Source organism: Gouania willdenowi, chromosome 8 (genome assembly GCF_900634775.1).
Source record: "Gouania willdenowi chromosome 8, fGouWil2.1, whole genome shotgun sequence".
Taxonomy (NCBI): domain Eukaryota; kingdom Metazoa; phylum Chordata; class Actinopteri; order Blenniiformes; family Gobiesocidae; genus Gouania; species Gouania willdenowi.
The window spans coordinates 7,786,107-7,797,912 of NC_041051.1; the positions used below are offsets into that span (position 1 = coordinate 7,786,107).

Consider the following 11,806-nt stretch of genomic DNA (forward strand, 5'->3'; position numbering starts at 1 on the left):
CATGGTTTTATATCGTGTATAAATTAAGGGTGGGACTTAAATGTGTAACTGCGATAGATTAATTGAAAAATTATGCACTACAAGAATTTTTAGTTAACTTACAAAAAAATCCTGGAAAGTTTAAATTTAAGTTTGTCCTTTGTGAACAATGCAATAATAACATTCTCATTTATTGTTTTCATTGATTCAATCATATACCAAAATCTATTTATATTGGAAAAACGTTGCTTCTCGTGTCAAAAATTTTGATTAATATATATTTATAGATTAAATAATTACAAAGTTTCTATTTAGATATTAGTGGTGGGACTCATAAAAAAAAATGTATATATATTAGGGATGTAACGATTAATCATAAGGCAGTTAAAAATTGATTCATAGGAATCGCGGTTCACATCGATGCTCTGAAAATTGAGGCACAGTACTTTTTTTAAACAGCAGAGGGCGCTATCTATCCTTGTCAAAAAATGTAGGCAGCGGGCGGAATCTGCTACTTTCTTTCTTGCCGACTTCAATTCTTAAAGATGTTAATAAATGATTTCTTACCCCTTTAGCACCGAAATAATATCTGTAATATTACATGAATACCTGTAAAAGTCACGTTTTTCTATTGGATCTGTCTGCTAGCATAGCATCTCTTCACTGCAAGAATTTCTGCATGCCAACCGACCACTGGGTTACCAGTGCCCTCTGCTGGTCCAAACAAATATCTGACGTAGATACAGTGAAATGACTGTTTTGTTTTTTTAAGTCCAATTGTTAAGGCACAAATACATTTTCAGTTGCACTTTTAAAAAGAAAAAGACCTATTATGCAGTTTTGCATTGTTTACTACAGAACCATAATATAAATTAATAGGCTTCTTCTTCATTTGTATTATTCCTTTATTTATTTCATTCAAGATTTATTTTTAGTTAAATTGCATTGTTCTGAATAGTTTATCAAGGGATTCTTTTGACAATGAAAAATAAAAGGAAAATAATACAGTATTTTCCCAAAAAAAATAAAGGAATTTTTTTCAGTCATTTGTATACATTCTCATTTTGTAAAATAAATTGTGGGAGAATCGTATCGTGAACCCACTTTTGTGAATCGTATCGGGAGTTGAGTGAATTGTATGGGATATTTAAAGGCTGTGTGCGGTCGTTCCTCCTCTAATATGAGTGTGTGTGTGTGTGTGTGTGTTTTAGGAGCAGAGATGCAGCCATATGTAGGCATGGTGCTACCACACCTGGTGGAGATTATTAATCGTCCCAACACACCCAAAACTCTGTTGGAGAATACAGGTACACGTGTTATCATGTTGGTGTGTGTGTGATTTCTTTAGGTAATCAATGTGAAACTGACCTGTTTCCCTGTGTGCAGCCATTACGATCGGCAGACTGGGTTTCGTCTGTCCTCAGGAAGTAGCGCCACAGCTGCAGCATTTTATTCGACCGTGGTGAGTCAAGCAAAGTATTTTTACTCGGTTAATAATGATCAATCCAAAATCGGATGTCTATCTTCACAGGTGTACATCGTTGAGGAATATCCGCGACAACGAGGAGAAGGACTCTGCTTTCAGGGGGATTTGTGTGATGATTGGTGTCAACCCTGCCGGTGTAGTGCAGGTGAAGAGATGCTGCTGCTGATGCTTTGGTTCTAATGCATGTACGATGAAATGACGCCTGCTTTGTTTGCAGGACTTCATCTTCTTCTGTGATGCTGTGGCCTCGTGGGTCAACCCCAAGGAAGACCTGAGAGAAATGTTTTATAAGGTGAGACCAAAAGAGATCTTTTTTTTTCCCCATGATGCTCTGGTCTTAACGTGAGTGTCGACCCACACTGTGATGATCACTCAACAGACATTCGAAGTCCTATCACCAGTGCGGATAATTCTGATTCTGAGAAGTGTGGAGTAACTCACGTTAAGATCCAAGAGCACAGCATACACATATTAGACTGTTAACAGTTAAACATCTGCACTTGATTAAAATTAACCATAATATTGGTAGAAGCCACTAGTAATTTAGTTTTCATGCTGTCCCTGTCTGTTGGGTTGGTTTTTGGACACTCAAAGTCGCTTTACAGAATTAAGGGATTATTCTTTCACTCCACACTTAGTGGTGGTAAGCTGCTGCCCTGGGGCAGACTGACGGAAGCGAGGCTGCCATAGTGTGCCATCGGCCCCTCCGACCACCACTAACACTCTCACACTACATTCATACTAGGCAATGTGGGTAAAGTGCCTTGCCCAAGGACACAATGACAGATACCACCTGGGTGACAGTCCCCCACTGTGGTACCTGGAATTCTCAGTGGTCTCCCATCCAACTACTAACCAGGCCCAGACCTGCTTAGCTTCCGAGATCGGGCAATGACAGGCTGGTATGGCCGATCACACCGCTTACGTCTCCTTCACTGGCGGACACCGTAGGTAAGAGGCTCCGCTGCTTCACAGGCCGCTGGGTGAAGCCGGCATAGCAATCCGTAGCTACGTAGTAGGTACAGAGTTGTCGCATCTGCGGAACTATAACGGTTTGGTTTACCTAGTACCTGGTATACTATAAAGTAATTACACTGCAGGTTCACTAAGAAATTATGAGAACTGACTGAGTTATCTGCTGTTTAATATCCGTTGCTAGCACTAGCCTCTGCAGCCGACAGGCGCGCCGCCAAATGCGCATAAATATGGCAATATACCGAGGCCGGCAAACTTACAGAGTTCATTTTTATTTACCTTTCGATTAATTGAGTTATCGGTCCAGGCTTAATCATAATCAGGGTTCTCAAGAATTTTTCACAGCTCAGGGAGATTGAGAGCCAAGCGCCGATGACTCAAGTGTTGTGGGGGTGTCTGGGGGCATATAACTCTTGACGACCAGATTTTGTAAGGTAAAGCCAACATTTTTTAAATTTTTTTTAATTTAATCTTTGTTCCAGCCTTAAAGCCAGCCTTATTTGTTGAATTGTTGAAGGGTCATGAAGCTTGTAGTTGGTTACTCATTCTTGATATAGGTCCTCCACTAATAGATACTCAATCACGACACAAAGACCAATTCGAAGACACACTTTTCAAATTTAAATGACGTATTATGTGGGAGACTCGCAGTAATATTGGGACTGTTATGGATTTAAGGTAATTCCAGTTGTTCTGCGCATCCGCGACTTGCCACAATGACGCACTGGTGACGACATAATCCAAGATGGCCGCCCAGACTGATCCGAGACTATTTATTCAATAAGAGCCTTTAAAAGATATGGCTATAATAAAGAGTGGAAGGACAGAGGCATAAACATGCAGACTTTCACACGGTAAACAGAAGAGGCTTCATCAGACGGGTGAAACGAGACAGAGTAAATGCATCGCCGTACTGCATGTACAGGCTGTAATATCCCCAAGTTTGTGATTTTCCCAGTTGTTAGAGCTACTGTCTTTACCAGGGAGCAACTATTTATTCCTGGTGATTGTTTTCCAGAGGTTTACTGGGCTTTATTAATCGGTGATTAGCTCCTGTTTCCCTTCCGTTCTGCAGACTAAAGTGTTATTGTCGAGCTGTTGCTTCAAAACTACAATCAAAATAAAGGTGAAAACAGTGCTAATGTTACAGCCGACACTAGAAGGTTTGTGTGTTTTTCCCGATATACGTGATATGTCACATTTGCCCCCTGTCCAATCAAAGCCTTCTCAACTCCCAGAACTAAAGCGGAATTGAATAAAGTCAAATAAACCTGTTTTCCATTTGAACCTCAATTCAGAATTACTATTACCATGTAAACGCGAAGCAGAACACTTTAATTCTGAATGATTGAAATCGGGAATACTAATTCTGTGGCCATTGTGAAATAGGAGTTGGAACCCTGGATCTGAATTTCCTTTCAGTTGGTTTAAAGTAATTTTCTATGAACCTTTAAAACCAAACTCCGCCCCTACAGTAATTCTTCTCTGCCTTAACCTGTTTTTCACTGTTATTTCTCACTATGTGCTTAAATTACTGTTGAAATGAAGCCAGGTATCACAAACGACCTAAAGTGTTCTGTTTGTGTCCAAAGATCCTGCATGGGTTCAAGGATCAGGTGGGGGAGGAGAACTGGCAGCAGTTCTCAGAGCAGTTTCCTCCTCTGCTAAAGGAGCGCCTATCTGCGTGCTACGGTGTTTAAGTTGATGTTCTCCTCAGTCCACACAGGACTCTCACCTGTTAGGTAAGAAAACCGCGATTTCAAATCTTTGATCTTGCCGCCATGTTGTTTTTGTAACGCCTTTCTTTGGTTTTTTTCATTTGTCTGCAGGCTATGAAATGGGAGGGGGGTTGACGGGGGAAACTCTTCGCACTGCCCAGATAGTGGGGGGTAGACACTGGAGCAGGAGGGATGTGACTGGCCTAGACTCCTCCACTCTGCCGACGGCCTCCTTTCCCCCCCAGCCCTGTTTGTCTCTGTGAGGGAGGGTGGGAGGAGGGTGGTGGGTATGGGAGGGTAAACTTTTGGGATACGTGCATACCTCTCAGATGAAATACATACCACGGGAATACCACACGGGGCAAGGCCAATGTAATGACCTCGATGACTGCTTGGGGGGAGGGAGAGGCAGATGGGTACACAGTAATTTTTTCAACCAGCATAAAGTGCCACAGTCCCCAAACATCACCACGCACGCAGTTTGTAGAGTGACTCGCACACCGACTTGTGCAGGAGGCTAAACCAACACGCTTTTACTCTAGCAGTGTGCACTAAGTACTTTGCACCTTTTTACGGCTAATCTGCGTAAGCCTTTATGTTTATACATGGGTCTTCATTTTTTCCTTTTTCCCTCGGTTGCTAAGTCATAGTATTTCCGCACTCCAACTTTCAGCAAGTGGGGAAATAAAGATGCAGTATGTCCTCTTCTGGTTTTTGCCACTGCAGTAGCGTCAAGTCACATGGTGTATTATCAATGTTCAAAACATGTTTTCATGATTAATCACAGTGATCAGTGTGAGGAGGCTGCCATATTACACAGCCATCAGGTGGTTGGCTCGTTAGTCCTCCCAGCCGTACATATTGTTCAATCTGCATCCGCATGTGTACGTGGAGTGATGCAGGAGTCTGCTCATGTGGGATTGAATTTAATTTACTGCAACAAGAGTTAAATACTGTAGGAAAGTAAGGAATCGTTTTCGCTGCTGTTGCGTTGTTTTTAGAGTAACAACTAAAAGCGGACTAAAAAAAGCGATAAGACATCACGGAGAATAAATTGGTTCTTACTGGTAATAAATGCACTTTTACATTTGTAAAAACATAGAATTTGTAATGTAAGACGTACAGTCATAATATGATGAGATAAGATTTTTGATAAGTAATCTTAGGACTGTTTAAGGCTTGCTAAGTTAAGCGTAGTAATGTTAATGCTTAACAATGGTAAAACAGCTCAGTAAGACTTGAGGCATCCTAATATAGGTTTGTAATGTAGCTTGTTTGATAAAGAACTGATTTAAGGTGTATTTACAGTATCTGGTCAGTAAGCATCAGTTTCCATCACATGAGCAACGCATGATTTTCCTACGTTTTGTCTTTTTTCTGTTATTGTAACTGTGCTCTTTTTGAGCACTCAAAGGCATTACACAACGCCATGCTGGACTAATCAGGTACTTCTCCAGCTTTTCATCTAACTCGTGATAGTTGTCGCCTACTTTACTATGTAATGATACTGTCTGTGTGGGATATTGTCTGGTAAAACACCAACACTGACTCCTTGTAGTTCAAACGTGCGAGAGTGGTGGTCCTTGTTCACTTTCTTTTGTCATGAGTTCTCTATCGAAAGGTTTTGATGGGAATAGATGTTTGATCAGGAAGTAGTGCCCATTTTACTGCCAGACTGGAACAACCTGAGGGATGTTTGGGTCCAAGAACAAAGTATTTGTATTAAAATGTGAGATAAATCGAATCAGAAAATTAATGCCTGATCAGAAAATGTGACATCTAGTTAAATCTACATCTTTCTGGTCACTTTCCAGAAGGTTTTCCTCATCATTGGGGTATTAATTAACATACAAAACTTTACTTATAACATTTACACCTAAGAAATTAAAAAATGTACTTCAAAATTCACCATCTAAATCTGTTTACTTAAAGCGTCACTTTGCTTTTCTGACTTTCAAGTAATTTAAATCTTTGGTTACCTACGAGCCACTTTTATACCAATCTTCAACCTAGTTTTACTGCATTTATATCTCTTTCCTATTCAAATATATTCAACGTCAAGCCAATTTATATTCCTTTGACTAGTTGACAACTCAACTGTTGGCTCAGTTTTTAGACTAAACAGTAGTGTTAAATCCAATTTAATACTCTACCTACATGAAGCATTAATACACTATCTCTGCAGTATCTCACAGCACTGTACACACTAAAGGTTTCATGAATGAAGTTGCATTTTTTTTAAAGTTTCAGTGTAAATGGACGATTATGATATGAATTGGCCGCTTAATCTCAAATTACGTGTTGAACTACAAAAACTGTTAAAACATTTATCACTGAGATGTTTTTGTGGCTGAACCATTACTTCTATTCTCTAGTAATACACAACACTGATAAAGTAACATTGTTGCAAAATGTCACTTTTTTTTTTTATTTTTTTAATGTTTGTGTTGATTTATTTTTTTAAAATTTTTTTTTGTGCTCTTTGCACAAATTTTTTTTGGACTTTAAAAGTTTTTCCTTTTTTTCTTTTATTTAAAGAACATTTATTTTTCGTTGTTTTATAGCGGACCATCAATTATGTTGAGTTTGGTTGAACTGAAAGCGAGTCGGTGCTTGGTGCGTACCTTGGGGAAGAATGGAAAGAAAAATCATTTTTTTTATTTCTATCTGAGATCAAGGCTGGTAACTAAATTTAATGTAGTACTTTTTTTTTTTTTTTTTTTTTTTTTTTCTTTGGCTGAACAATGGCGCAGATGTGATTTGATGTATCCCTTTTTATTTAATTTTTGTGAATGGGGAAATAAAGTTTTTTTTTTTTTTTCTATCAAGCGTTGAGTGTTTTTGAACTGTTAACAGTCACCCTCCAACCTTGGGGTCTTGACCCAATGTGGGGTAGCTGGAATTTAAATAGGGTGCCCTGGAATGTGTTAAATGATTGCTGATTATAAAGGGAGGGGAAAAAAAACAGTATAAAAATATCTAACCTGGCATATCTTGCCACTTTTTGTGCAATACACAAGGCTACCCTGGTTTTGTTGCGTAGCATTAAAAAAAATGATCAAAAACGAATTCTAGAAAAAATGATTTTAGGTCGGCAGAAATCTGATATAAAAATGGGGTCATGATCCACTAAAGGTTAAGAACCACTGCTGTAAGATGTAACGTAATGAACGTCAAAATATCAGCTTCTGAAGTTAAGAAGAAAAACAAATTTGAAATGATTCCTCCAGACACAGTAATTTAGTACTGCTAAGTTAGCTTAGTAAGTTTGCAGTGCTCTGTCATGTCTAATCAGAATCGGTTAAACCCCTTAAAAGGGCGATATTGTTGAATTTTCACTTTATAATGGTTTTGCTACAGTGATGTACAGTCATTGTACATCAAAGCTGAAAAAGTTTTATTTCCTCTCCCTTGTTATTCCACATTTTGTAAAGTCAGCTCAAACTGGCCAGTTGGATTTTTCTCGCTACTAGATGTCACCTAGTGGAAACTCCTCCTCCTGACAATCCTGGCTCCACCTCTATAAGAATGTGAGCTCCTCCCTCTCAAACTACCTCACAGGTTAAACAAACACTGCCATTTAATATAGAATATACAGTATATTATACTTTATCATATATGTAAAGCTACATACACTAAATGTGTTCTCTGCATTTAACCCCTCCCTGAGGAGCTGTGGGCAGCCATGGAGTAACACCCAGGGAGTAGTTCCATTTTATATATCCTCGTATTACCTTTAACTTGATCTGACATGTTTGTGATGCAATGCAACTCAGCCTTTGAACAAAACATAATTATCGCCTTAAATTCACTATTCCTGTAGAGAGAGCTGAATGACTCCGCTGCTGCTGTTATAAGCACAAAGCCTGAAGCACTGAGATGGACTCACTCTCACAATAACCATTTAAATATCCACATGTTTTGCTGTAATGTGCAGTTTTTTGTCTGAAAACAATAACTGTGTGGACAGCAAAAGAAAATCTCTTTGGTGACCACTGATCTCCCTCGCAAGAGCGAGTCATGAAGTCAGAGTCTATAGACACGCCCACTCATGGATATGCATAAGTGGGCCCCAAAACAGCCTGTTTTTAGAACTGCTCAGTAAGTGACTTTTCAGAGGCTAAAACACCAGAAAACAGACAAGTTTGGGAAAATAAACCTGAAATACTATGTTGTTGGGCAAATGGAATAATACTGGACCTTTAAAGTTTCCTGTAACGCAAGGAAATGCAACACACTGATTTAAGATGAGGCCTGGTTTAGTAAATACTACGATGGACTGAAATTCAGTCTTATACCTCTAACTATGAACCAGTATTGGGCACCATGCAGCTGTGCACTCATAAAACATGCTTAATGTAGCTTTAACCAATTCCATCAATGAGGCAATTTAATATGCTTTACATGCTTTAAAAAGTGCAACAGGAAATGTTCAACAATTTAAAAATCAATAAAAACATTCAAATCAGCAGTAATAACATTAAATCAACAATAACATGATTAAAAATCTCCCTCTCAATCGTATTCAGTAGAGAAAAAGTGTGTTTAACTTTTATTTAAAAATATTCACATGTAATTCTGACTTCAGCTCTGTTTAACTGATCTAGAATCAGTGTATTGATCCAGATCCCCTCCAAAGTTAAGGGTTTCTTCCATGGCCTAAGGTTAATCTTTAGTTAAAATCCGTTGACTTTTTGACGTGATCCTGCTAACAGATAAACACTGAGGTAATATGTCCAGAGTAAGTTTAAAAAAATAAAAAAGTTAATGACATACTTGTTCGGTAGGTAGACAAATATATATATATATATATATATATATATACAGTATATATGTAAACCTGAATTGAGCTGAATGTGCGTTAGCTTCATTGTGGTTAACGTTTCAGCGAGTGGTAGCGGAAGACTAAATATATATAAATATGTTGAGAAATTTGTTGAAATCCAAACCAGTGCAACAGGTATCTAGATAAGTTCTGGCTCACTGAGAATTAAATACGGTCTGTCAATGGATTGACAGAATGATTCACTAAAATAACAAAACAACTGCAAACAATGGCTGCGGTGCCAAGAAAATTACCTGAGAACTAGTGACAGTTGCTGCACAGTAACTGTCTGTTTGGGAATCATCTTCAATGCTTTGGATTCCTGTTATTTAACTGAGACTGCTTTAACAGCTCTGGGATCAGATTTATTTCTTATCTTTCAGTGTCAATACAGGCTTTAGAGCAGGGGTCTCAAACTCTTTTTTGTTCAGCGGCCATAATCAGAGCAGATGGGCCACAGATTTTATGCAGGAAAACAAATAATTTCAACATTATTCTGTCATAGTTTGCACTTCTAGAAATACATAAAATAAAAAAAATATGTAAGAAACTGACTATATTCAAGCAATAAGTGACAGATATCAGTTGCAACAGGATTTTCACTTTAAATTTCCTACTTTTTGACCAATTTCTACTAGATTAAGGGAAATATGTCATATTTGAGGAAAATTGAAAAATTAAGAGTTTTTTTTCAACAGTTTAACATTAAAAATGATGTGATATAAGCACTGGTAAACTGTGAGCCCCTACAATCATTGTTGAGTTCAATTTATACAATGATTCATGTTTTCTGTAAGTTTTATTTTCTCCTACATGTTGAATTGAATGCTCCAAATAGCTGAATTTGGCCCCCAGACCATGAGTTTGACACATGTCAAGAGATATCAGAGAAACACCCAACCTGAACAGAAAGGGCGTCTTTACTGACAGAATGTTTGATGCTTATTACACATTAACTGAGTTCTATTCACTCCAACAACATGTTGATACGCAGGTGTATAACAAATAATCAGTTACTGTTGTTTTCCATTAATCCGTTGAATCAGATTCATTGTGTTGGGTTTAAAACAGGTAAAAACAGAAGCCGGGAAGTGCTTTACCAGCCCTTTGAGTCGCTGTTTAAACAGGCATCCTGTCCTTGAGGACTGCAATCCTGCAGGAGTTACAGGTTCTCTCTGATATAAGATTGTTAGAGCTTCACAACTTTGGTCTTTGTGAGTGGAATTTGTTCTGCTCTGGATTCCTTCAGGTTTTCTAAAGCAGTGGTTCCCAAACTTTTCACAGTCCCGTACCCCTTTAGACATTTAACCTGAACCCATGTACCCCCTAATCCTGCACACTTAAAAAAAAACATAATAATGTAATGTGATATACAATGTAGACCTACAGTGAATTTTACCTATCCTATTGAAAAACAATATATAATAAGAATAACTAGAATATTTGCATTTCCTGAAGAAAATGCAAGTGAGGATGCAGGTGCTGGTCCGCATTGCACTGCATTAGCTTATCATTGGCATTAGCATTATCTAGCTTTAGCATTAACTTAGCAATATAATTAACATAGCAGCAACATTAACATTAACATAATGTGGTGCTGCCATCTTGCAAATTTGACTTCATTTGGAGCCAGAGTCTGCCCAGTAGGGTCCCGTGGGAGGAGCCCTGGTAACACGCCCCGCCCATATTGCAAACTGCCCAATCATCGGCTGTCAATCATCGTCATATAAGATGTCAAATCCCGTTTTTCAAACTCAAATAACTTATTTAAAACAAACTTCACAGAAAAATGAGAATATGTGATAATAACTAATGATCTCAGCAGAGTTTAGGTTTGGAAAAAAAACTGTGTGAGGAGTATTTTAACTTTACAGATTGACCCACATCCCATTGAGGAGGCGGGGCTTATGACCTATACTGCAGCCAGTCAGCAGAGGGAGCTCTAAAAATTAAAGCTTCACTTCCCCGTGAGTGTGCGTCGTCCATTCTTTTTACAGTCTGGATGGATGGTAGTTAGACGGGGGTCCGCTTCAAGCGGCGGTGTCAACAGGTGCGCCTGCCTAGGGTGGTCTAATTTAGGACGATTGGACAGTGCTTCATCCTTCTCTAGTAAGAAAGGGGATCATTACCCTCAACCTAACCCCAAAACCTAACCTTAACCCTAGATCTCTCCACCTAACCGAAAAAATGCCAACATAGCTCCAAATGTGTCTTTGAACCATTTTTCCACTTTTTCTATCTGTTTTTGGCCACTCAAATTTGCAACTTTAAACTAATTTCTGTTTTTAAAACTCTCATTCTACCACCTTTTCCACCATTTTCTTGTTAACCCGTTTTATTTCTGATTAAAACAATGATTTACATCTTTAATGACTATATACTATAGCACACATAATTCTAGACTTCCTGGATAACAGTGGATATTATTTAGATAAATAAATAAATGTGTTTATCACATATTCATAGAACAATGGACCATCATTTTGCTGACTTTATGGATGGACCCCAAAAAGTTCTTCCCTTTATTCCCCTTTATAGATGACCCTGTCTCCTATTGACTGTTCTTCAATGTTCATGTCTGGGTTCAACCATCTTCAGCTACAGTGGGGGTCCCTGGTCTCTGGAACCTTTATTTTGTGAGGTGTAGCCTCCTGTGACCCCCAATCAGTAACTGTAGGATGCACGGTTGTGTCGTATACAACCTCCTTTAACCTCTCCTGATCCTTTTGTGCAGCTACGCTTTGCTTAGGGTTTGCATGCATGTATGCAACTGTTACCTTTAAAGAGCTGCAGTTATAAAACAAAGAAGACACGCCTACTTTT

The 11,806-nt window shown here is 38.5% G+C and overlaps 1 protein-coding gene across 5 annotated transcripts in view; it reads left to right on the forward strand.

The window, feature by feature from the left end:
* Nucleotides 1-6,880, forward strand: part of LOC114468245 (transportin-2-like) — a 30,446-nt gene extending 23,566 nt beyond the window's left edge. For 2 of the 5 annotated variants that reach the window (XM_028455030.1, XM_028455032.1), the window contains exons 21-26: nt 1,191-1,286; nt 1,366-1,441; nt 1,511-1,610; nt 1,683-1,757; nt 4,033-4,182; nt 4,270-4,424. In XM_028455030.1, coding sequence (XP_028310831.1) covers nt 1,191-1,286; nt 1,366-1,441; nt 1,511-1,610; nt 1,683-1,757; nt 4,033-4,140 — 455 coding nt within the window. In that variant the 3' untranslated portion in view covers nt 4,141-4,182; nt 4,270-4,424. Of the gene's footprint in view, nt 1-1,190; nt 1,287-1,365; nt 1,442-1,510; nt 1,611-1,682; nt 1,758-4,032; nt 4,183-4,269 lie in introns of all 5 variants that reach the window. The other 3 variants (XM_028455029.1, XM_028455033.1, XM_028455034.1) reach the window with 3 other exon arrangements.
* The last annotated feature ends 4,926 nt before the right edge of the window (nt 6,881-11,806 follow it).